Here is a 27138-nt window from a genome sequence, read left to right on the forward strand (position 1 = left end):
GATTTGATTTTTTTTCTGCTCAGCTCGGAGGCCACACACTGAGGCTTGGAGTTGGGGTTTTGTTCAAATGATGCTTCTGACTGAATTTGTAAAAGGGGCTTCTCAGGACTGGCTACAGCCTGGAAGTGAAAAGAAGGTAGCTCACCCTAGCTCACCAAGGGAAATTTATGGTGTCTTCTGCTGCAGTAAAACTTGTCTTTTAGCTTCCAGCCTCATGCACCTTCCTAAGCATAAAAAGCCTGGCCAGACAGCCTTAACAGTGATGCCAGTCCAATTGTTAGGACTGTCAGGAGGTATTGCTCTCTCTGATGTTCCTTTCATTCCTGTGGGAAGAAATTGCTTTCTGCCTACAATGAAATAGCTGGGATCACCAATGGAAATGGAGGGATCTCCTACCACCCTGATACTATCAATTGATGATCTAAGAAGCTGTATCATTGTGCTATGAAACAAAATCATATTGTTAATATATGACCATCGGTCGATTTTCTAAACTTTTGCAAAGCAAGCTGCAGACTACTTCACATGTTACCCAGTGCAACACAAATCACAAGCCAAACATATTTTTGCCGAATGAACAACCTTGTTGGGGGTCAATAAATTCCAGAAACTAAAAGCAGATAATCACAGTCAACTGGTAAAGTACTTTATATAGATCAGAGTTTTAATAATAAGCTTTTTCAAGTTTACAGTCAAGTTCTGTCATTGAGGTCAGTCAACCTTTTGAAAGGTCAGCTTTATTAAGTTGATCCAGATTGTTCCAGTCAGTAAGAGTTTGCTGTCAGCAGTAAATGGAACATATCACACGGCCGCAGATCTTTGAGACTGAACTGCATCTAAAAGGACTCCTTACTTTTTTTCCCCCAATCTGGAGATGATTGATTAAGAATGCACAGCAACACCTTTTTTTAAAGTTGTTTTGGAAGCACTTCTGCAGGATGTTCTGTAAGAGTTACCCTTTCTGGGAGTTGGGACACACTTTCCTTTGGATTTCCATTTACCTTCCTTGGTACAAAGTGACAAGTGGACAGAGACTATGCTGTGTTCCAACAACCGAAGGATGTGAGAACAGCTGAGGAGAAGGTTTTTAACAGTTGAATAATGTCTGTCATGGAAGAAAGTCAGTTATTTTTACAATACCAAGAATTTGGGCACATTACGCCGGTCACACAGAATTTGCTCTCACGCTGTTAAACATCACTGAGCATTCACAATGTTGTTCTTCCCATGCTTTGCTTATATGCACCCAAATTTTGGCAGGGTATACTTTTCTGCCAATGCAAACAGGAATTGTCACATTGCCATTTTGAACACACAAAGCAGTGCCCCTGAGGGATTATTCTTTCATTGCACATAACCAACCTGCTGCTGGATGCTTGGGTTTCTTGATGTGTTCTTCAAAATTCCAACATTTCATAGCTTCCTAGTTTGCAGAAAGCCATCTTGCTGCCCTTGCCTCCACCCTGCCCATCTCCCACCCTCCCATGACCCCGCCCCACCACCCCCACCCTTCACTCACCAATGATCTTGGGCCCCTCATTGATGCTGGGCCTCAGTTCGGTACAATGGCTGCAGGTACCGCTGCTTCCAGTGCCACTTCCTGCAAAGGAGGGGTGCCAGCCTCTGACTGGCCTTCAGCTCTTAGTGGGTGAGATTGCCACATCCCCGAGGTTGATAATCCCAGAGAAGACTCTGTGATGGCCACTTAAGTTCCTGATCCACACTTAATTCTGTGCGCCCTTACCAACAGAGTTGACACAGAGCTCTCTCCAGCTCTCCAACCGCATGTATGTGAATCTTGCCTGGTAAGAACTTTCCAGTCTTCCCTCGCATGCACAGGTAATAGTGGGATCTCTGGATGGCATACTCTGCCCGCCAATCGTCATTTTTCTCCTCCTATTCCTCCAAGGTTGATGGGCAGTCAGCACCATCCTCTAGCACCAGGTCCATTTCCCTCTGTAACGCCAGGTTGTGCTGAGTGCAACATATCACCACTGTGCCTGACACACTTGAAGGGCCTTACCGGAAGATGCCCCAAGAATGTTCAATGTTCTGGATCAGCATTTTAAGCAAAGCAATAAAGCCTGTTCAATTATTGCCTTGGTCATCAAACGGTAACAGTTGCATCTCTCATGGAGCTCTGTGATGGGGTTCTGTCACAGTGTCATCAGCCATGTTTTTCGCACATGTGCAGCTTTGAAAACTCATTCCAAAACTGGGCTCCGACTTATACATTGAATAAAAATGTGCCCGGCCAAGCAACAAAAAGGAATGTAAATACTCTATCTCATCTCCATTACGAGGCAGTGAAAAACTGTATACTGGGAATTGAAAAAGCCAAACTTTAATCCTTTTGGGGAGACAGATTATTTTCTTTGATAAATCCAGTTTGTTGTGGTGCCTTGCAATCGACATATATGCCGATAGAAAATAAAATAAACCACTTTCTGCCCATCTAATTGCACCCAACAAAGGAACAAGAGATTAAGATATAGTAAAAATATATTAAATTATACTGCAAAAATGTGATCTTTTTCCATGATACCAATAAAAAACAACCATTGATTTGTATTTGATGCACATGTAACTATAAAAACTCAAATGTTCCTGCTTTCAAATGAATTGAAATGAAAATCGCTTATTGTCACAAGTAGGCTTCAATGAAGTTACTGTGGAAAGCCCCTAGTCGCCACATTCCGGTGCCTGTTCGGGGAGGCCGGTACGGGAATTGAACCGTGCTGCTGGCCTGCTTTGGTCTGCTTTAAAAGCCAGCTATTTAGCCCAGTGTGCTAAACCAGCTAACATAAACATTATTCTTTTTTTAAAAAAATTCTTTAAAAAAAATTTAGTGTACTCAATTCATTTTTTTCCAATTAAGGGGCAATTTAGCGTGTTCAATCCACCTAGCTTGGACATCTTTGGGTTGTGGGGGCGAAACTCACGCAAACACAGGGAGAATGTGCAAACTCCACACCGACAGTGACCCAGAGCCGGGATCGAACCTGGGACCTCGGCGCCGTGAGGCAACAGGGCTAACCCACTGCGCCACCATGCTGCCCCAACCTTATTCACTTATAAATGTGACTTTAAAAGTTTTTCAATGGACACTGCGAGCCAACTCCAGTCATTTTAAGATGCTCTTACTGTCCACCAGCCCTCGAGTTTCAATGAATAGCAAGATCCCGGCAAATCTACCACAGGTTATGGCAATCCCCCGAGCCAATGTGATAAAATATAGAACGGCCACCAGTAGAGGTTTCTCCACTGGACTATCTTACAGTTCACATAAAACGGTATGCAAAATGTTAATAACCAGGATGAAAAGATTGAAGTACATTTTACTGTAAATTCACAACATTTGTTTTCATTAAATGGTAAAGTTGCAAAACATCTTTTCACAAAACTGTGATGTTCTCCCATTGTATGATTGACTTCTTACAGTCATACAGCATTTTGATATTTTTTAAAAACATGCTTTCAAAACTGATATAATCCAGGTAGGTCCAGTTAGTCAAGTATGGACCTAAACATTCATATTGACACCCAGGCTGACCTGTACATCCGGTTGGCTTATATACTATGATATGCGGCACACTTTGACTGAAACTTTCCGGCTGTTTCCGCTGGTGGGATCTTCCAGTCCCGCCAATGGTGACCCCTCACCGTAGCGCCTTCCCCAGCGGCAGAGGGTGTGGGGCATGCAAAGCCCCTTGGACATTACCACTGGCCAATGGCAGGCCACCACCACCACTGGAAAATACGCCACAGGGCTGGAATATCCCACCCTTTCTAATTCTTTTCGTGCTGTTTAGGAAATTGTTTGAGGCTTGGATTTTCACATTTTGAATGGAAACCTATTTGTAAATTGCTCAAATAGACTTCCACATAAACTCTTTTAACTGGGTATTGAATCATCAATGGGTCAGTACATTACACAATACGGACATTTATAATGAAAACTACACTTACTAGAGTATGAATGTTTTTGTCAAGGGTTTTTATTGATGAAGCTGAAAAATATCCTTCGCATTGTGTTTTAGTATTTTTTGTACTTGACCTACTAACAGATGTTTTTGTTGAGTTACCAAAAAAATGGGAAAGAACAAGACCTATAAATAACATGTAATTTAAGAATACAAATTTCCTATCATTTTTTCAGTGTATTTTTCAACTTCTTGGTGAGAACTTACTAAAATGAAATGAAAATCGCTTATTGTCACAAGTGGGCTTCAAATGATGTTACTGTGAAAAGCCCCCTAGTCGCCACATTCCAGCACCTGTTTCAGGGAGGCTGGTACAGGAATTGAACCGTGCTCGCTGGCCTGCCTTGGTCTGCTTTCAAAGCCAGTGATTTAGCCTTGTGCTAAACAGCCCCTATGATTGCAGGTGAACTTTTAACTTCCGATCAGAACACACTACATTTAATGTTTTATAACTGTATTTGATACAACTAAATGGGGACAAAGTCCACAGCGAACGCGTTTAGCTATGTGTTTCCCGCCGCTCAAAGTGCCGATAAACACAACGCTATCTAATATCAGTCGAGTTAGATAGGAAGCCTCAGCGGGGAACACATGACCGAGACTGCACATAACCCTGTTTTCTGCACTGAGGCAGGATACCCCTAGCCCGATCGTAGCCATGTGAAAATTGCCTGCTTGGCACCTTGGCAATGCCCCTGCCAGTGCCAAGCCAGCACCTCGGCAGCATCAGACTGGCACCCAGGTGGCACCAGCCATGCCAGGGTACTCCGATACCCTGGGAGACCGCCATGAGTGCCGTTCCATCTGATCCCCATTTGTGAAGACCCGTACTGAACGGCGCTCACCCAAGGTCTCCAAGGCGAAAAGGGATATATCCCAACGCCTTGGGTTCCTCGAGAAGTTGCTTATTAGGGTGAGGCTATCTGTCTCGCTCTAATATGCAGATATGCCAAAAAGTGATCCTGCCCACAATCGCCCACGGTGCCCGACTGCTTTTCGGGCTTTTAAGTTTAGAAAGAGTCACCTTTTTACATTTTCTTTATAGAATTATGAATATCTTCCTGAAAGTTAAAGCTGCACAGCAGGACTGCAACTAAAATATTGACCATAAATTTTTTTGTTTTCCAGGATTGTTGAAATCTACAGTAGAAGACTTCAAGGTACTATTAGTTCAAATACAATTTGTATTTTTATTTCCTTATGTAGGTGACCTTTATGCATTACTGCCTTTTGATTCTCTCTTAATAAAAGGCATTACCTCATTTCAAAATGGTGGCCAACCTTTAAGTTTGTATAATCTAAACCTTGCTTACAACAGATATGGGATCGCTTTGGATAAAAGTTGCAGATTGGGTGCCCATCCTGTATCCACTCAGTTTTCCTTTCTACTGGTGTCATGGTTCGCACAAGACCAGGCATACTGGCAAACCAAGCAGTAGATGTTAGGGCTTTCCAGTGATTTAGACAATGATCTGTATTGGAATACTCATAAAATAATCTATTTTAAAAAAACACTTTTCACGTAGTCCCCGAGGCAGCATAATCCTGTTTCTGATTCTGGAGTTTGTGGTGGGGAAGGGAAATGGGGATGAAACCCACAACTGCCCTGAGCCACTTCACCTCTACTAGACTTTCAAGTTTGGATGCAATGACAGGCACCCTAGAAGAATCCTGAATTATCATAGAATTTTGCACTGAGTGCTGAATTTGGTGCATTTGAGTGCTATAGTGAGAGTTTGGTGACTGAGGGAGTATAAGGCTTCATTTTTATCTAAAGTCTAGTCTTTCTTTTATTTAGTTAATTAACTTAAAAGTTGCTGTTTGGTTTAGAAGAAGGTGAATTTTCAATCAGCTTTAAACAAAGCTTCTACTTGTAGGTACTTGCAGCTGGAGCTTGTTAATTAGTTAATTGGATTAGGCCAGTTTTCAGAGGCTAGATTCACAGTCTAAAAGTGATCCCCTACAGTGCAGACTTTGTTTGCACTGAGTGCTGAATTTGGTGTATTTGAGTGCTATAGTGAGAGTTTGGTGACTGAGGGAGTGCTGAATTTGGTGCATTTGAGTGCTATAGTGAGAGTTTAGTGACTGAGGGAGTTAGGTGAGGAGGGAGTAAGGTGCTCCTTTCATTTTGTTTCCTACATTTCCGCAAAGGGTGAGAAGAGAGCCAGGAGTTTACAGAGAGTGCAGCTGACTGTGAGCAGAGTCGGAGGGCGGAGATCCAGTTGGTCCACAGGGCAGCTATATTCTGTAAGGTAAGAGGGGATGGAGGCTAGGCCAGTTGCATGCTCCTCCTGTAGATGTGGGTGGTGAGGGATACCATCGGTGTCCCCGCTGACTATACCTGCGGGAAGTGCACCCAACTCCAGCTCCTCTAAGACCGTGTTAGGGAACTGGAGCTGAAGCTAGATGAACTTCGGATCATCCGGGAGGCAGAGGGGGTGATAGAGAAGAGTTACAGGGAGGTAACCATACCCAAGGTACAGGACAAGAATAGCTGGGTTACAGTCAGGGGAAAAGAAACAAACAGGCAGACAGTGCAGGGATCCCTCGTGGCCTTTCCCCTTCAAAACAAGTATACCGTTTTGGATGCTGTTGGGGGGGATGACCTACCAGGGGAAGGCCCTAGAGGCCAGGTCTCTGGCACTGAGTCTGGCTCTGGGGCTCAGAAGGGAAGGGGGGAGAATAGAAAAGCAATAGTTGTAGGAGATTCAATGGTTAGGGGAATAGATAGGAGATGCTGTGGTCGCGAGCGAGACTCCCGGAAGGTATGTTGCCTCCCGGGTGCCAGGGCCAGGGATGTCTCGGATCGTGTCTTCAGGATCCTTAAGGGGGAGGGCGAGCAGTCGTGGTGCAGATTGGTACCAACGAAGTAGGTAGCAAAAGGGGTGTCGAGGTAATAAACGAGTTTAGGGAGTTAGGCTGGAAGTTAAAAGCCAGGACAGACAGAGTTGTCACCTCTGGTTTGCTGCCGGTGCCACGTGATAGCGAGGCTAGGAATAGGGAGAGTGCAGCTGAACACATGGCTGCAGGAATGGTGTAGGAGGGAGGGCTTCAGGTATTTGGATAATTGGAGCGCATTCTGGGGAAGGTGGGACCTGTACAAGCAGGACGGGTTGCATCTGAACCAGAGGGCCACCAATATCCTGGGAGGGAGGTTTTCTAGTACTCTTCGGGAGGGTTTAAACTAATGGGAACCGGATTTGTAGTCCAGCAACTAAGGTAGCCAATATTCAGGACGCCAAAGCGTGTAATGAGGCAGTGGGGAAGGGAACACTGACAAAGGAGAGTACTTGCAGGCACGGAGATGGGTTGAAGTGTGTATACTTCAACGCAAGAAGCATCAGGAATAAGGTGGGTGAACTTAAGGCATGGATCGGTACTTGGAACTACGACGTGGTGGCCAGCACGGAAACTTGGATAGAAGAGGGGCAGAAATGGTTGTTGGAGGTCCCTGGTTATCGATGTTTCAATAAGGTTAGGGAGGGTGGTAAAAGAGGTGGGGGGCGGCATTGTTAATTAGAGATAGTATAACAGATGCAGAAAGGCAGTTCGAGGAGTATCAGCCTACTGAGGTAGTATGGGTTGAAGTCAGAAATAGGAAAGGAGCAGTCACCTTGTTAGGAGTTTTCTATAGGCCCCCCAATAGTAGCAGAGATGTGGAGGAACAGATTGGGAAAGAGATTTTGGAAAGGTGCAGAAGTCACAGAGTAGTAGTCATGGGTGACTTTAACTTCCCAAACATTGAGTGGAAACTCTTTAGATCAAATAGTTTGGATGGGGTGGTGTTTGTGCAGTGTGTCCAGGAAGCTTTTCTAACACAGTATGTAGATTGTCTGACCAGAGGAGGGGCAATATTGGATTTAGTACTTGGTAATGAACCAGGGCAAGTGATAGATTTGTTAGTGGGGGAGCATTTTGGAGATAGTGACCACAATTCTGTGACTTTCACTTAAGTAATGGAGAGGGATAGGTGCGTGCAACAGGGCAAGGTTTACAATTGAGGGAAGGGTAAATACGATGTTGTCAGACAAGAATTGAAGTGCATAAGTTGGGAAAATAGGCTGCCAGGGAAGGACACAAATGCAATGTGGAACTTGTTCAAGGAACAGGTACTACGTGTCCTTGATATGTATGTCCCTGTCAGGCAGGAAGAGATGGTCCAGTGAGGGAACCATGGTTGACAAGAGAGGTTGAATGTCTTGTTAAGGGGAAAAAGGAGACTTATGTAAGGCTGAGGAAACAAGGTTCAGACAGGGCGTTGGAGGGATACAAGATAGCCAGGAGGGAACTGAAGAAAGGGATTAGGAGAGCTAAGAGAGGGCATGAACAATCTTTGGCGGGTAGGATCAAGGAAAGCCCCAAGGCCTTTTACACATATGAGAGAAATATGAGAATGACTAGAGCGAGGGTAGGTCCGATCAAGGACAGCAGCGGGAGATTGTGTATTGAGTCTGAAGAGATAGGAGAGGTCTTGAACGAGTACTTTTCTTCTGTATTTACAAATGAGAGGGGCCATATTGTTGGAGAGGACAGTGTGAAGCAGACTGGTAAGCTCGAGGAAATACTTGTTAGGAAGGAAGATGTGTTGGGCATTTTGAAAAACCTGAGGAAAGACAAGTCCCCCGGGCCTGACGGGATATATCCAAGGATTCTATGGGAAGCAAGAGATGAAATTGCAGAGCCGTTGGCAATGATCTTTTCGTCCTCACTGTCAACAGAGGTGGTACCAGGGGATTGGAGAGTAGCGAATGTCGTGCCCCTGTTCAAAAAAGGGACTAGGGATAACCCTGGGAATTACAGGCCAGTTAGTCTTACTTCGGTGGTAGGCAAAGTCATGGAAAGAGTACTGAAGGATAGGATTTCTGAGCATCTGGAAAGACACTGTTTGATTAGGGATAGTCAGCATGGATTTGTGAGGGGTAGGTCTTGCCTTACAAGTCTTATTGAATTCTTTGAAGAGGTGACCAAGCATGTGGATGAAGGTAAAGCAGTGGATGGATTTTAGTAAGGCATTTCATAAGGTTCCCCATGGTAGGCGTCTGCAGAAAGTAAGGAGGCATGGGATAGTGGGAAATTTGGCCAGTTGGATAACAAACTGGCTAAGCGATAGAAGTCAGAGAGTGGTGGTGGATGGCAAATATTCAGCCTGGATCCCAGTTACCAGTGGCGTACCGCAGGGATCAGTTCTGGGTCCTCTGCTGTTTGTGATTTTCATTAATGACTTGGATGAGGGAGTTGAAGGGTGGGTCAGGAAATTTGCAGATGATACGAAGATTGGTGGAGTTGTGGATAGTGAGGAGGCCTGTTGTCGGCTGCAAAGAGACATAGATAGGATGCAGAGCTGGGCTGAGAAGTGGCAGATGGAGTTTAACCCTGAAAAGTGTGAGGTTGTCCATTTTGGAAGGACAAATATGAATGCGGAATACAGGGTTAACAGTAGAGCTCTTGGCAATGTGGAGGAGCAGAGAGATCTTGGAGTCTATGTTCATACATCTTTGAAAGTTGCCATTCAAGTGGATAGAGCTGTGAAGAAGGCCTATGGTGTGCTAGCGTTCATTAACAGAGGGATTGAATTTCAGAGCCGTGAGGTGATGATGCAGCTGTACAAAACTTTGGTAAGGCCACATTTGGAGTACTGTGTACAGTTCTGGTCGCCTCATTTTAGGAAGGATGTGGAAGCTTTGGAAAAGGTGCAAAGGAGATTTACCAGGATGTTGCTTGGAATGGAGAGTAGGTCTTACGAGGAAAGGTTGAGGATGCTAGGCCTTTTCTCATTAGAACGGAGAAGGATGAGGGGCGACTTGATAGAGGTTTATCAGATGATCAGGGGAATAGATAGAGTAAACAGTCAGAGACTTTTTCCCCGGGTGGAACAAACCATTACAAGGGGTCATAAATTTAAGGTGAATGGTGGAAGATATAGGGGGGATGTCAGAGGTGGGTTCTTTACCCAGAGAGTAGTGGGGGCATGGAATGCACTGCCTGTGGAAGTAGTTGAGTCGGAAACATTAGGGACCTTCAAGCAGCTATTGGATAGGTACATGGATTACGGTAAAATTATATAGTGTAGATTTATTTGTTCTTAAGGGCAGCACGGTAGCATTGTGGATAGCACAATTGCTTCACAGCTCCAGGGTCCCAGGTTCGATTCCGGCTTGGGTCACTGTCTGTGCAGAGTCTGCACATCCTCCCTGTGTCTGCGTGGGTTTCCTCCGGGTGCTCCGGTTTCCTCCCACAGTCCAAAGATGTGCAGGTTAGATGGATTGGCCATGATAAATTGCCCTTAGTGTCCAAAATTGCCCTTAGTGTTGGGTGGAGGTGTTGACCTTTGGTAGGGTGCTCTTTCCAAGAGCCGGTGCAGACTCAATGGGCCGAATGGCCTCCTTCTGCACTGTAAATTCAATGATAATCTATGATTAATCTAGGACAAAGGTTCGGCACAACATCGTGGGCTGAAGGGCCTGTTCTGTGCTGTATTTTTCTATGTTCTAATCAGAGAATCCCGACAGTGCAGAATTGTTTGGGTTCATGCCAATACTAGGCAAATGCAATCAAATAAGAAATCCAATAACTGTTGCCATACAGTGCAGTTACCTCTTGGGATTTGCTCCTGCAGTAAACCAGCAGGTTGATTTTCCAAACAGGCTTTCTTCAGAGACACAGTTTGCCGGGAGTTAAACAGCTGTTGTCTGAGATCTAAAAGCCAGCTCCCTACATAGGTTTCAGTATCTCTTTAAATATGTTTCTCCCATTGGATCTTTCCATATTCTGACCTAATTTCTTGAGAACTGCACTCTCCCAGATTTAATTACCTTCATCTTTGATTTTAGCTTTTAGAGTTTAAAAGCAAAGTAAACTCAGTTTATGAACAATTCTATGACACCTCTTCTTCACACATTGTATCCCCTCTTTTGAACCTTTAACAACCTATTCAAGACTATTTGTGTTCTGTTCTCCATTGTTACTAACTTGATCATGGAATCCCTACAGTGGGAAAGAGGCCATTAAGCCCATTGAGTTGTACCAACCCTCTGAAAGAGCACTCTACCCAGACCCACTGCCCCACCCACCCAGCCCTATCCACCGTAGCCCCATAACCTAACCTGCACACCATTGCCTTAGGTAAACATCTGTTTATAGTGTTGCTAAGCTCAACAATATATCAAATACACTACTTCCATTCACACAGTCACTTTGCCCCTGCCTTAATTATCTTGTATATTCCCACAGTTTAAAATATGTAACCAGAACATTACCAGCAGGAATGTTCCAAGTTCTTGGATTTCCCTAATTTTTCAAGACAATATTTTCAGGGCATGTTTAAAATCTGAGGCTTCGTTATTCTCACGCTCAAGCATAACGAGGCCGATGAATAGCGGGAGAGGCCAAAACCGAGATCCGCTCCGGCTGCCAAACAGTTTGCGATGCAACCAGCCAGCTCCCTTATGGCGAAATCGGGATCTTGTTGTAGTGCGATGAGAAACTAATTCTCACCACTTAAGCCCCATTTCCATACAATTAACGAGAGCCACCCCATATCCAACTGCCTCGTATCATTCAGTGGCCTCCCCACGCTGGTGCAGATTAGTACTCCTTTCAAAAACCGTGAACCTGGCAGAAGGGCTTCTGTGGGGAGCCGAGGAGGTGAGTAGCAATCTTTACTCACAGAAAAAGAGCCCTGGGGTGCTGGACTTGCCACTCCAGTGCTCAGTGGGGGACCCTCGGCTGGTGGTGGGGGACCCCCCGGCGGGGGATGGGCAAAGGGTCCGGGAGTCAGCCCGCATTGCACCAGAAAGTAACAGAGGCATCATTGTGGTTGTGCAAAAAGTTGTTTAATGTGCTGTACAATATCCATTCCTGATAGTGCCGCCCCCTCACCCCGCAAACCCCCATCCCCATCCTCTACCCCAATGCCCTTAGTGCTCCTCAACGTGCCTGGCCCTCCTAGCTCCACCGCCATGTCTTGGTGTTTCCCCAGAGTGCACATCTGAGGTGGAGGCAGCCAACTGCTTACCTTGTCCCATGACCCTCGATGCCCCTGTCGAGTGTCCTCTGGGGCCAGAGGGCCACGGCTCACTTGCCGGCAGCACATGCACAGCCGTGCCGCCATGTCCTGTGTGTGTATTGGAGATGTGGCCTCATAAGAGGAGTAGAAATTCAGGGAGCTGGTCGCCACTCCATGGGACAGGCCCAACCTGGCACCCACCGCCCCCTTCTGATCGGTGCCCATAGTGCCCTGGGGTTTACCTTGGGACAGAGTTCAGCACGTTCGAGCCCCAGCTGCCCCTGCACCATGGTGCTGACACCCTCAGTGATGCTCCTCAGTGACTGGGACATGCTCTGCAGCATCTCAGCCACGCCCATCTGCGACTGGGACAAGCTCCGCAGTGCCTCGGCCAGTTCCCATCTGAGAGCGGGACATGTTTAAAAAAGGAGGTAGGCAGAAAGCGGGTAATGATAGGCCAGTGAGCTTAACTTCGGTAGTAGGGAATATGCTGGAATCTCATCAAGGAAGAAATAGCGAGGCATCTGGATGGAAATTGTCCCATTGGGCAGACGCAGCATGGGTTCATAAAGGGCAGGTCGTGCCTAACCAACTTAGTGGAATTGTTTGAGGACATTAACAGTGCGGTAGATAATGGGGAGCCAATGGATGTGGTATATCTGGATTTCCAGAAAGCCTTTGACAAGCTGCCGCACAAAAGGTTGCTGCATAAGATAAAGATGCATGGCATTAAGGGGGAAGTAGTAGCATGGATAAAGGATTGGTTAATTAATAGAAAGCAAAGAGTGGGAATTAATGGGTGTTTCTCTGGTTGGTAATCAGTAGCTAGTGGTGTCCCTCAGGGATCAGTGTTGGGCCCACAACTGTTCACAATTTACATAGATGATTTGGAGTTGGGGACCAAGGGCAATGTGTCCAAGTTTGCAGACGACACTAAGATAAGTGGTAAAGCAAAAAGTGCAGAGGATACTGGAAGTCTGCAGAGGGATTTGGATAGGCTAAGTGAATGGGCTAGGGTCTGGCAGATGGAATACAATGTTGACAAATGTGAGGTTATCCATTTTGGTAGGAATAACAGCAAAAGGGATTATTATTTAAATGATAAAATATTAAAACATGCTGCTGTGCAGAGAGACCTAGGTGTGCTAGTGCATGAGTCGCAAAAAGTTGGTTTACAGATGCAACAGGTGATTAAGAAGGCAAATGGAATTTTGTCCTTCATTGCTAGAGGGATGGAGTTTGAGACTAGGGAGGTTATGCTGCAATTGTATAAGGTGTTAGTGAGGCCACACCTGGAGTATTGTGTTCAGTTTTGGTCTCCTTACTTGAGAAAGGACGTACTGGCACTGGAGGGTGTGCAGAGGAGATTCACTAGGTTAATCCCAGAGCTGAAGGGGCTGGATTACGAGGAGAGGTTGAGTAGACTGGGACTGTACTCGTTGGAATTTAGAAGGATGAGGGGGGATCTTATAGAAACATATAAGATTATGAAGGGAATAGATAGGATAGATGCGGGCAGGTTGTTTCCACTGGCGGGTGAAAGCAGAACTAGGGGGCATAGCCTCAAAATAAGGGGAAGTAGATTTAGGACTGAGTTTAGGAGGAACTTCTTCACCCAAAGGGTTGTGAATCTATGGAATTCCTTGCCCAGTGAAGCAGTAGAGGCTCCTTCATTAAATGTTTTTAAGATAAAGATAGATAGTTTTTTGAAGAATAAAGGGATTAAGTGTTATGGTGTTCGGGTCGGAAAGTGGAGCTGAGTCCACAAAAGACCAGCCATGATCTCATTGAATGGTGGAGCAGGCTCGAGGGGCCATATGGCCTACTCCTGCTCCTAGTTCTTATGTTCTTATGTCCCGCAGCACCTCATCAAGGTCAGCCTGATACTGGGTGACATCCCTTAGCAAGGCGGTATGCCTTAGACACCTTCATTCATGGTGCCAATGTCATGCACCAGGCTCTCCACTGCAGTCGCCACCCATTGCCGGCACCATCTCGAGCGCCCTTAGCCTCTCCGTTTCCTCCAAGTGGCTATGGACCTATTGGAGTGACACTGACATCTCCCTTTGAATGTCCCGGCCGCTCCCTATCATCTCTATCCGCTCCTGATAACCCTGTTCCAGAGGCTCAGCTTCAGTTGGGTGCCAGCTGGGTCCTGGGATCCAGCAGCACTCCGACTGCTGTCTCACCTGGGGGTTCCTGCCTCCATCATATGTACATCAGCAGCAGTGTGGTGCTCACCAGATTGTGCCCCACGAGCCTGCCCGCTAACATTTCCCACCAAGATGTGTGTATCTGCACTTGTGGAGGGTGGGAATCACAGCTGCGCTGCAATCACATTGGCATCCTCGGAGCTCTCCTCCGAGGTGTTCGGCTCAGAATCGGGGGAGGGGGGCCACCAGGGATGGGCCGGCGCCGTCGGCTGGAGGACCTGCAGGAGAATGGACATGTGGTCACTGGGAGGGATGGGTCAGTCAGTAAGGCAATCAGTACTCTAGTTTGACAGGTCCTCAGGGTGGAGCCCGATGGTTCCTCACCTCTGCGGCTTCCGCCAGTCTCCCCGTGGGTGACAGATCAGCCACCCTAGTCACCTGCAGGGCCTGCTTCTCGAAACAGGTGAGGATTCTTATGTCTGGCACCCCTCCGCTAGTCTGGGCCTTATCCCGCTGATTGTTGGAGAGCTTTTCTTGAGGAGACACAGAGAGGGCATTGTTAGCCACACGCGTGGTTCAGTGGTGGGAAATGGGTGTGAAGGTGGGGTTGTGGGAGAAAGGGGAGGGAGGGCTGGGGGTTGGAGAGTTGGGGGGTGGATGCCCCCTTGTGGGGGGTGGTGTTGGTGTCTACTCACTCATGCTGCCCAGTGTAGGTCGTTGACTGTCTTCCTGCACTGCTGGCCAGTCCTCTAGGTCACATTGCTGGAACTAACGGCTGCCTAATCCCAGGCAGTGGCTCACCCTTCGGGACCCCTGGGGGAACAGGACATCCTGTCCACTGCAGCCAGGAGCCTCCCCAGATCAGCGTCCTCGAATCTTGGGGCCGGTCTTCGGGGCGCCATTATAGTGAGCTGACTGGGGTTGGCTCAGCAAGTGCAATTTAAATGCTGCTCAACCTTGTTAGCGGGGGGTGGTGGGTGGGGTCCTGGCAAATCAGCAGGCGAGGCGTTATTTGCGACAAGAGGCTTGTGAAGCCTCGCTAAGTGGACCAATTAAGGTTGAATTATGTTGCTGGTTTCGCTGGGCCAAACACCAGGAAACTCGCGGCAATTTCCGCTCACTACCATACTTACTGTTCCTTTACTGTTGCTGAGTAAAAATCCTGGACCTCTGTCTCAAGCTGTGGGTGTACCTACACAACACAGACCGCAGCGCTTTAAGAAGGTGGTTCACTCTCACCTTCGCAAGGGCAGTTCGGGAAGGGCAATAAATACTGGTTTTGTTAGTAATACCCACATTCTGTGAATGAATAAATAAAAAATCACGCAACCAACTGTATCTATCCTATTTACTGCCTACATAACTATTTATCCCTTTTTATGAGTACCCTGTTTCAACTTTTATCTCTTTTTGGAAACAAATTAAAACATGTCCTTAAAGGAGTCTATATAGCATAGGATAGAATGATTGCATGTTTGGCAGCTCCATTGCCAAGACATGAAAACATCCTTGAAGGGGAACATTCCAAAGTTACTTATGGTTATAGTTTGTGGAGACAATCCCTCTTTCTTCAAATGGATCCATTCGCCACACACTGCAGGTGTAAGCCCATTGGGAATCTAGCTTTATAGTTTTATAGAAACTGATGGATCTCATTGAGGTTATGCTAATCCTGAAGTACTTGCAGCAAACGTGCATGGACTTAAACTAAGCTAGAAACTTGCCCACTTGGAAGTAATAATAATTATCCACCTTGCCTTTGGAATAGGATCTTGGAGAACTTCCTTGTCCATATCATTGAAGATCTTAATTTCCAAAGCATAGGAAATTAAATAAAAATGTTAATCATTGGTCCCAGAATGAATCTTCAATATGTGTTTTAGTAAATTTATATTTCACCATTTCAGTCATTATGCACTCGGCATGGTGGCGTAGTGGTTATCACTACTGCCTGACGGCACCGAGTTCACAGGTTTGATCCCAGCCCTGGGTCGCTGTCAGTATGGAGTTTGCACATTCTCCTCCTGTCTGCATGGGTCTCATCCCCCACAACCCAAAAGATATGCTGGTTAGGTGGATTGGCCAATGCAAATTGCCCCTTAATTGGGAAAAGAAATAATTGGATACTCAAAAAAATATTTTAAGTCATTATACACTCATTCAACACAGCGTTCAGTAAACTCCAAAACCTCACAATGGATATTTGTAAAGCCATGCCTCAACTCCTCGTTAAAAACAGTTTCCCATTCCATAATGACTAAAAGGTTGACATTCCTTCTTTTTGAAATGTCCTTTGAAAGACAGCCATATCCTGCTCTTTAATAACGTTTGACCATATTATCCTTGCGTGACTCATTTGCAAGGATAATTTACACATTACATAGAAAATTTGCAGCACAGAAACCTGAGTTACTGCCCATGATAATTCCTCTTCACCCACTCCATCCCGTGCTCAATCATGTATGCAACAAACCTCCCCTTAACAATTTTTACATATTTGCTTTTAAAGATTTTTCTCTTATGTTTAGCATGCCATTGACACAAAGCCACCAGAGGAAATATTCTCCTTGCATCCATAATTCAAACATAATATTCATACGCATTATTTTTCCAAGTGGTGCTCTATCTTTGATGTACTTCCGAACTGTCCATTATATTCAACTTGAATGCCTCCTTTCATTGATCCTCTCTGTTGTATCAAACACCTTGGGCGGGATTCTCCGACCCCGCGCCGGGTCGGAGAATCGGCGGGGGGAGGCGCGAATCCCGCGACGCCGCTCCAACGCCGGGCCGACAAATTTCCGGCGACTGGAGAATCGGCGGCAATGGCACTGGCGCAGTTGCCGCGGCCCCGCCGGCCGATTCTCCACGCTCAAATGGGCTGAGTGCCCACCAGCGTCGTTCGCGTGTGGTCCTACCTAGTGGGACCTCTGCAGTCATGCTGCGTGGGCCATCCTGGTGTGGGGGAGGGGGGATCCGACTCCATGAGGGGCCTCCATGGTGGCCAGGCCTGCAATTGGGGCCTACGAATCGGCGGGCGGGCTAATCCCGGGGGGAGGGGGGGGGCGCTATTTTCCTCCGCGCCGGACTCCTGCAGGGCTCCGCCATGTTGCCCGGGGGCCGGCGCGGAAAAGGCAACCCACGCACATGTGCGGACTTGCGGCAACCGTGGCACGCATGAGCGGACCCGCGCCGGCTGTGCTGGCGCCCGTATTGGCAGCTGGAGCTGCGTGAAGTGCTCCAGTGCCTTGCTCGCCCCCTATGCGGCGCAGGGTCGCTGCTCCTACGGGCCAGATGACGCCGTCGTTAAATACTCCGGCGTTTATGCTGGCGTCAACACTTAGCCCCATTATCGGAGAATCCCGCATCTTAACTTAACCCTTAGTTGCAAGTCTAGGGCAGCACGGTAGCATTGTGGATAGCACAATTGCTTCACAGCTCCAGGGTCCAGGTTCGATTCCGGCTTGGGTCACTGTCTGTGCGGAGTCTGCACATCCTCCCCGTGTGTGCGTGGGTTTCCTCCGGGTGCTCCAGTTTCCTCCCACAGGTCAAAGATGTGCAGGGTAGGTGGATTGGCCATGATAAAAAATTGCCCTTAGTGTCCAAAATTGCCCTTAGTGTTGGGTGGGGTTACCGGGTTATGGGGATAGGGTGGAGGTGTTGACCTTGGGTAGGGTGCTCTTTCCAAGAGTCGGTGCAGACTCGATGGGCCAAATGGCCTCCTTCTGTACTGTAAATTCTATGATAAATTCTATGAAGACACGCATTCATGTTTTTGTAAATAGCAATATATTCCTAGAGTTCAAAACCAAAATGCTGCAAATGCTAGAAATCTGAATAAGAAACTGCCAGAAATAGTCATCAGGCAGTATCTGTGAAGAGAGAAACAGAATTAACATTTCAGGTTGATGATCCTTCCCCAGAACTGTAGCTATTTGTTGGGGGTGGGCACTGAAAATCTCTCCTACTTTTGTCTCCTATAGTTCAAGAACGACTGACCAAGCAAATTGCTCTGGCCATTACAGAAGCTTTGAAGCCAGCTGGAGTAGCAGTTGTCATAGAAGCAACGTAAGCATTCTCTTTATTTTATTTAAGCCGACTTTATTTGGTTACATACTGGCTATCTATAAAAAAAACTAATTTAAATGATTATTACATTAGTCTATTTAAGAATGGGTCAGATGAAGAATGTTTGTATATACTTATCCATCATAAAGGGAATTGCATTCCGCAGAATGATTAAAGACGGTAAACTCCCATTGTTCGTGACCCCTTCTATTGCAAATTTGTTTGTCTGTGTGAATGCCGTTGTAGACATAATGATAGTTCACAGCCCCAAAACTTCATTCATCTGCAATTTAAAATGTTGAACTCTCAGCTTTCCCATGTCGTTCTCACAGCGAAAGCGTGCCCCTCCCCCCTGTGGCATGGAAGTAATCACAATAAAGTTCAATTTTGTCCTCATTGACTTTGCACTGAGATCAACGGGTGCAGAAAGTTTAGCTGACCTTTCCCCTCCCTGGTTTACCATTACTGCGAAAAGTGTTGAACGGCAACAAGAGCCCAGCCCCAAGCAGATAAACACAGCACAGAATAGCAAACAATTCTGGGACATTACAGTTTGATGGCTGAACAGCTAAGCAGTAACGGTACATATGTGGGAAAAGCCATCACACAAAATGCAAAATGAAGCAGGAAAAGACTGTGAATCTTTTCAAGTGTGTTTAGAAATGACGCTCAACCAGGTATACATAGTTAACCAGCCTGTTCATGGAGTTCATGCTCTAAATTAGATTAGAGTATAATGTGGCCTTAACCCCTAGATGAACTATAAAACCATTTCATAATAACGACGGGAGGCCTCATGAGAACCAGATTAATAGTGGCAAGGTAAGAGGAAGGGGCAATGACCCAGCAACCTTTATCGTGCCAACATGAAGAGATAACTGTAGCTTTAATGTATATTTAAAATTGATCTAGTAACTAATTTAAAATGTTGTTCACACAGGCACATGTGCATGGTGATGCGGGGTGTGCAGAAAATTAATAGCAAGACCTTGACTAGCACAATGCTCGGAATTTTCCGTGAGGACCAAAAGACAAGGGAAGAATTCCTCACACTGGCAAAGGAGTAGAAGAATCATTCTCATTCTGTCTCTTGCTGCGACATTAGGGAAACCTGCTGACCTACCATGAGAAGTGGATTACATTGAAGCAATAGCTTTTGTTTGTCCGAAGGTTTTTTTTAAAAAAAACAATGTTGATTCATGTATCATGCTGAATGTTCCAAACAACACATTAGGTTCAAGCAGGGACCAGGATCTTGTCAGGATTCTATACAGAAATAATTTTCTTTATGTTCTTATGCTATATTTCAGTAGGGGAAATGAGTATTTTTTTGTGTGTGAAATTGTAGGTAGTTGTAAATAACTACTTAAATATTTGGTATCTAATTTTACTGTTTCATTTAACTTTAATAATACAAAAACGCTTTAACCAATAGTGGCAGATCCAGGGGTAGATTCTCCATTGCCGTTGCAGGTTGCAGTATCGACTGGAATACTGGATTGGTGACTTCCAATCCCCTCTGGCAGCAGCAGCAAATTACACGGCCTGCGCCGCCGGAGACAACCTGCCAATCGGTGATTTGCAACTATTTGCATCAGATTAATGGGCTGGAAGCCCAATTCTTCATCTCCCCCACTGTGAGGGAGGAGGATGCCCCTACTTGTCAGCGGAGTGGGGGGGCTCAGGATTTGCATTGTGTGGGGGGAGGGGGGCCATCGTCAGACCTCTGTCTCGGTCTGCCCACTTAAATGGCGGTCGGATACCAGAATTCCAACTGAATCCGGCGAGCTCTCCTCCGTGTGTAAATTTACATGGAAAAGGGGAGTGAATCACACCTGAGCGGCACTCCTAGCACCAACGGAGACTAAGGGCGATCATCTGCCGACAAGAATATCTAACTCCAGAACCGAGAATCCAGCCCTTAATGTTTACTGGCAGCTGATTTGTTTAATTTACTGAGTAGGGAAAACTGATTGATAGCAAGTTCAAAAAAATTATAAAATAGGAAATATTCAACAACTCTCAATGTAACAATCTTTTTTGTTTGTTAAAAAATCAAAACTGATTGGGCAATAGCCTCATACTTCTGGAACCTGGGAACTAATCAGCCCAGATTGAAGAATTGGACAACTCTCTCTGTCTCTTGACTTCAAGGCTCTCAACATGATTTCATAGAATCGTTATAGCGCAGGAGGAGGCCAATTAGCCCATTGAGTCTGCAGTAACCCTCTGAAAGACCACCTCACCTAGGCCCACTCCCCCACCCTAGTCCTATAACCCCACTTAACCTTTAGACACTAAGGGACAGTTTAGCATGGCAAATCCACATAACCTGCACATCTTTGGACTGTGGGGGGGAAACCGGAGAACTCAGAGGAAACCAACGCAGACAGGGAGAGAACATGCAAACTCAACACAGTCACCCGAGGTCAGAATTGAACCTGGGTCTCTGGCTCTGTGAGGCAGCAGTGCCACTATGCCACCTTGCCGCCTTCTATGAACCCATAATTTTGCACTGGTGGCAGTCTCTACCATTGGATAACTGATGTGGTATATTGAAAAATAGTAGTAGCAAGTGTGCTACTGAAGTTTTAGTCAAGACATTTTGTTTGGGCAGCTTCACTATAAATTCAGTGATGCTATGGCAAAGCTGGAGTACTGACTGTACGAACATATAATGGAAAATGTTTGAAACCCCATTAACGGCCCTCAATTGAATGAACATAAAAATGACCAGACTTTCTTGTTAAAATGAAACAAAAATTTCTGTATGGCTCTTTTATTTATTTTTTTTCATTATAAAAAGTTACACCAGCTCTTTTTTCTACTCCATTTTGCAGTTGTAAATTGACATTTACAAAATAATAAATTTATAGTGTAGATTGTAAATCTGTGAGATGGGTTACGAAGCTACCATATTTCATGGCCCAGGTTTGATTTCCAGACTGCGCTGAGATCTGCTAATGTTTTAAATATTTATTAATGTGATGTCAGAGTCACTGACTAGGCCAGCATCTGTTGCCCATCCCTAATTGCAAAGATGGTGGTGAGCTGCCTTGAACTGTAACAGTCCTTGTGGTACGTAAACCCACAATGTTGTTAGAGTTGGAGTTCCAGGATTTTGACACAACGACAGTGAAGGAATGACGATTATAGTTCCAAGTCAGGATGGTGTACAACTTGGAGGGGAACTTGCAGTTGGTGGTGTTCCCATGCACCTGTTGCCTTTGTTCTTCTTGGTTGCAGGATTGGAAGATGCTATTGGTGGAGCCTTGGTGAGTTGCTGCAGTGAATCTTATAAATGATACACCTTGCTGTCAGTGTGTGCCAGTATGGAAGGAATGAATGTTTAAGGTGGTGGTTGGGATTCCAATAAATTAGGTCGCTGTTGACTGGATGCTGTTAAGCTTCTTGAATGTTATCGGAACTGCCCTCATCCAGACAAGTGAAGAGTCGCACTCCTGACTTGTGCCATATAGGTGGTTGTCCTGAGGATTTGGGGAGTCTTTAGGTAAGTTATTCAGCACAGAATTCCCAGCCCTTGTCCTGTTCTTAAAACCAAAGTATATGTTAAAGTGGGGGACGCAGTGATGATATGCCATTTCCATTAATGGGAGGTGGTTAGATTCTCTTGTTGGGGATGGTCATTCCTTAGCATTTGTGCAACACAAATGCTACTTGAACTTATCAGACCAAGCCTGAATGTTGTCTATGTCTTGTGGCATGCAGGTATGGACTGCTTTAATACCTGAGGAGTTTCAAATGCTACTGAATATTGAAATATTATCAGCAAACATCCCTACCTCAGAACTTATGATAGAGGTAAGGCCATTGATGAAGCAGCTGTATTGGGACCTACATTCTCCATAATCTTGAGCTAGTGAAGGGAAAGTTTAGACAGGTTTTCTATTACTGGTCACTCAACTGATTCTAACTGAGGACAATAAGGGCAGAAATCTCTTTGATTGAGGTCCCATACACTGTTGAATAGTCTGCCAACACTCAGTCTGGATTATCTCACAAAGAGCTGTTGATTGATTGAACTATTGGGCAGCACGGTAGCACAAGTGATTAGCACTGTGGCTTCACAGCGCCAGGGTCCCAGGTTCGATTCCCTGCTGGGTCACTGTCTGTGCGGAGTTTGCACGTTCTCCCCGTGTCCGCGTGGGTTTCCTCCGGGTGCTCCGGTTTCCTCCCACAGTCCAAAGACGTGCAGGTTAGGTGGATTGGCCATGCTAAATTACCCGTAGTGTCCATAAGGGTTGGGAGGGGTTATTGGGTTGCGGGGATAAGGTGGAAGTGAGGGATTAATGTGGGTCGGTGCAGACTCGATGGGCCGAATGGCCTCCTTCTGCACTGTATGTTCTATGTAAATCTATGTATGTATTGGAGGATAGCTGTTTTCTAGGGGAATGTAGCTTAGTAAAAAAAATCAGGAGATTTTTCTTCAGGCGAGGAAAAGAGAAAAAATTTTGTTTCAAATGCGTATGTGTATAAAATTGTCAACAGTACTTCCAATTTCATTTATAATTTACCATGGAACATATTTTAACGCATCCATATATTAGAATTTGCAACTTGTGATGTTATACAAATGGGTGAGAAATTTGCTTTGGCGATGGTGCAAAATAGGTGCTAGCAAATTAGCAGCCTATTGTACAACCCACACATACTTTCAGTGGCCAATTCTGTTTCTTTATTGATTTTACAGTGTGTGAAATGGGCGGCCATGTTTATCACCTGTTGAATGTTATCGTCTATTTTGTGTTATCACCTGCTTTTTCCCCCTGTCCAAGATGAATTTTTATCAATTCTTCTATTTCAGAATTTTAATGAAGATGTTACTTGTCGTGTTGGGTGTTCTGCTGCACAAATGATGCAACACGGCTGTAGATGGTATAACTCTGTTTTATTGTCTTAACAAGGGTCGCAACTAACTGCTGGCTTGGGTACGTGCTTCACCAGCTAACTTGTGGACCCAGCCCTAACACTATCTTAGAGAGGCACTCAGCACATGGTCTATGTCTGAGTGGCACGCTGTGAGCTCTGTACTCTGAGCAATCTCCTGGTAGAATGAGTGGGAACTGTGGTGTTCCCTGTTTTATAGTGTGTGTGCTCTCACTGGTGATTGGCTGCGATGTTATGTGTGTGCTGGTTGGTCCAACTTCCTGTCCATCAGTGTGTTTGTGATTGCACCATGATATGCTGATGTGGATATCATGACATTACTGTGTTTATTTAAAATAGGTAATTGCCTCCAATAAAAGCAGATAAAATAATTTGATACAAGCATGCTAAATACATTTTCATGGATGTTTTTGTCTCAAAGGGGCAGCATGGTGGCACAGTTGTTAGCACTGCTGCCTCACAGTGCCAGGGAACTGGGTTCAATTCCAGCCCGGTCTGTGTGAAATTTGCACTTTCTCCCCGTGTCTATGTGGGTTGCCTCTGGGTGCTCCGGTTTCCACCCACAGTCCAAAGATGTGCAGGTTAGGTCGATTGGCCATGCTAAATTATCCCTTAGTGTCCAAAAGGTTAGGTGGGGTTATGGGACTAGTTAGGGTGCTCTTTCGGAGGGTCACTGCAGACTCAATGGGCCGAATGGCCTACTTCTGCACTGTAATGATTCTATGATTCACCGTCTTAATGTTACATATTACAATGCGAAACAGAAAATCAAAAAAATTCAGCACTTTCTTTTTTGGGATGAATTATCTACTAACAATAAGTTTAAAAATTCTTATCAGGCACATTTTTTGCAGAACTTAGCATTTATTATTTTGATATAATCCATGCCTTTATGAGTAAATAGGAACACCATGATTAACACAGCCTGTACTGAGATCAACAATCTATGGTCAAGACTGAATGCAAAGCAAGAACTTACATTCATTATCCCACCTTTCATGATCTCAGCACTTTCAAACTAATGAAGTACGTTGAAAGTGTAGTGGGACTGTTGTAATATAGGACATACAACCATCAATTTGTACACAAAAGCTCACACAAACAGCAGTGCAATACATGATCAGATATCTGTTTTAGACTTTAGTTAAGGGAAAAATATTATTTCTCACAAGATTCGTTTGCATACACCCAGGAGGGATTCAAAAGACAGCACCTCCGACACTGCAGCAGTTCCCCAGTATTAGCCTAGATTATGTACTCAAGTCTCTGAAGTGGGGTCTGAACCAGGCGAGAGTGCCACCACTGTACCGAGACACCTCCTGTTAAAATAAAACATTTATAAATGATATTGCCAACTGGTACCTTGCAATGAGTTCATATTTCAGAATAACACTATACAATATGGCCTTAACTACTAATAATATGTAAAATGTCTTGAAGTTTAGAAATAAGCACTTCAATGTTCTGTCAGGTACTATGAGCTAAATGTTCTGTATTTGTTTTCATTATCCCATTTGTTGTGTTCAGTGATAAACATTTTTCATTGTCGTTAAACCATTTTTCGAAAGGATTTGCTGTCTTTCTGCTGCAGTTATTTGATACAGGATGTCAGTATGTGTTGCTGTACCACATTCTATATATTGTAGTCCCGTCAATATAAAATGAAAAAAGAAGTTTTGTTATTTTTAAAAAGCATAGGATGGGATTCTCCGGTCCTTTTGTTCCTCGGCCACGCGCCGTTCGTTGGCAGCGATATTCTATCTTCCTGCTTATCAATGGGATTTTCCATTTTAACCACCCTACACTGCCATGAAACCCACTGGCAGGGTGCACTGCCAGCAGGAAAAGTGAATCCTGACGACTGGAAAATTCTAGCTTTACTATTTATATTTCTGGAAATGTGTTGTGCCTTTTTAAATGTGTGTAATATAAAAGATTTAGAATTGGGGGTGCTATAATCAATGACCATTTGTGAAAACATTTAACACAGAACTCTATTGATTCTTTTGCTCATTGTTTAACTTTGTTAAAGTATGTGTGCCAATTGTATAAATATGCCAAAATATATGTTGCATCGATTTAACAAGTTATTTTTCATGATTATTACAATTAGGATAGTTTATGTCCTTCTCAGTTATACGGGTCATTAGAACTCACTTATAAATTGCACTTTTTCATTTAATTTAAAAAAAATATTCATTCATGGCATGTGGGCGTTGCTGGCCGGGCCAACATTTATTGCCCATTCCTGAGGACAGTTAAGAGTCAACCACATTGCTGTGGATCTGGATTCACATGTAGGCCAGACCAGGTAAGGATGACAGATTTCCTTCCCTAAAGGACATTAATAATGGGTGAAGCCCTGAAATTTTACCATGAGACATTCTCCTAAAGATACTGAGCATGTTTGATCGAATACCTTTTCTAATTTGAAAGATGCATTAATACATTCAAGCACCTTTGAGATGACTGGCCAGCTGGCGGCATGGAGAATCCCGCCCCACGTATTTTCCAGGGCTGTGTAATCTCAGCTGAGATTGAAGCTGTGATAGCCTCTACATGCTCAGGTTACAGCAAGTACAAGGTGAGGGATCTGTATTTGGAGGAAGGGTTCGCCAGTCTGGAGGAGCTAAGGGAGAATGTAGAGCTGCCGAGGGGGAGTGAGTTCTGCAGGATAGGGACTTGCGCGAAAGGTCTGGAGGGGGGTTCCCTAGGTTGCCGGGGATACACCCTGCTGGAGCGACTGTGCTTCCAGATGAGGAAGGGGAGGGAGGAATTGGGGATTTATACAAGTGGCTAGGGGAGCAGGGAGACGAGCGGGTGGTGAAGATCAAGGAGAAATGGGAAGCGGAGTTGGGAAGGGAGATTATTGGGGAATATGAGTGAGGCACTGCGTAGGATAAATGGGACCTCTTGTGCAAGGATGAGCTGATACAGTTTAAGGTGGTGCATAGGGTGCATATGACTCGAGTGAGAATGAATGGTTTCTTTCAGGGGTTAGCAGATGAGTGTGAGAGGTGTGGGTGGGGGCCAGCGAATCACCTGCACATGGTTTGGTGTTGCGAAAAATTGGGAAGATTCTGGGTGGGCGTGTTCGCGGTCTTAGCCACGATAATGGAGGAGGAGGTGGACCCGGACCCTTTGGTGGTGATATTGGGGCTTCAGAGAAACCTGAGCTCATGAAGAGGAGGAAGGCCGATGTCTTGGCCTTCGCCTCTCTGCACAGCGACAAATTTTGCTGGAGTGGCTGTCGGCATCGTCACCAGGGGTAGTGGCCCAGTTGGGTGACCTGTACGACTTCCTGCGATTAGAGAAAATAAAGTATGAGTTAAGGGGCTCTTCAGAGGGATGCTCTTTTGATGAAAGGTAGGGTATGTTTGTGACCATGTTTGAGGGGCTGTTCGTCACGGGGGGGGGGGGGGGGGGTGGGGGGGTGAAAAAGGGGAAAAGTCTGTAAAACTGTATAGTTGATTGTTTAAAGTATGTTTCCCTGGGTGTTTATTCGCTGTAACCTGTTTTTATACATGTTTGTAATACATTTAAGAAAAAAAGGTTACAGCAAATAAACACCCTGGCAAACACACTGCCCAGCAATCAACGAGACAGTCTGTACAACTTCTTCACCCCCAATGATGAACAGCTCCTCAAACACGGTCACAAACATCCCCACCTTTTCTCAAACCCCTCTGCAGAGTCCCTTAAATGATACTTTATCTTCTCCAACCGCAGCAAGTAATACAGGTCACCCAACCAAGCCACTACCCCCAGTGGCAATGTTGACTGCCACTCCAGCAAGATTCGCCGGCATGCAATCAGAGAGGCGAAGGGCAAGACATCGGCCTTCCTCCTCTCCATGAGCTCCGGCTTCTCTGTAGCCCCAAAAATACCATCACCACCTCCTCCCCCACGATCCTGGCTAGGACTGCAAACATTCCTGCCCAGAATCGTCCCAATTTTGCACAACCGCTAAACTTGTGCGCATGATTCGCTGGCCCCCACCCACACCTCTCACACTCATCTG

At 45.4% G+C, this 27138-nt stretch overlaps 1 protein-coding gene across 1 annotated transcript in view; it reads left to right on the forward strand.

Annotated features, from left to right (window-relative positions):
- The window catches only part of gch2 (GTP cyclohydrolase 2), a 64875-nt gene extending 39672 nt beyond the window's left edge, over positions 1-25203 (forward strand). Inside the window, exons 4-6 of the mRNA XM_072510603.1 lie at positions 5112-5143; positions 18125-18209; positions 19150-25203. Coding sequence (XP_072366704.1) covers positions 5112-5143; positions 18125-18209; positions 19150-19276 — 244 coding nt within the window. The 3' untranslated portion in view covers positions 19277-25203. The remainder of the gene's footprint in view (positions 1-5111; positions 5144-18124; positions 18210-19149) is intronic.
- Positions 25204-27138: the final 1935 nt, after the last annotated feature.

Source organism: Scyliorhinus torazame, chromosome 1, assembly GCF_047496885.1.
Source record: "Scyliorhinus torazame isolate Kashiwa2021f chromosome 1, sScyTor2.1, whole genome shotgun sequence".
NCBI lineage: Eukaryota > Metazoa > Chordata > Chondrichthyes > Carcharhiniformes > Scyliorhinidae > Scyliorhinus > Scyliorhinus torazame.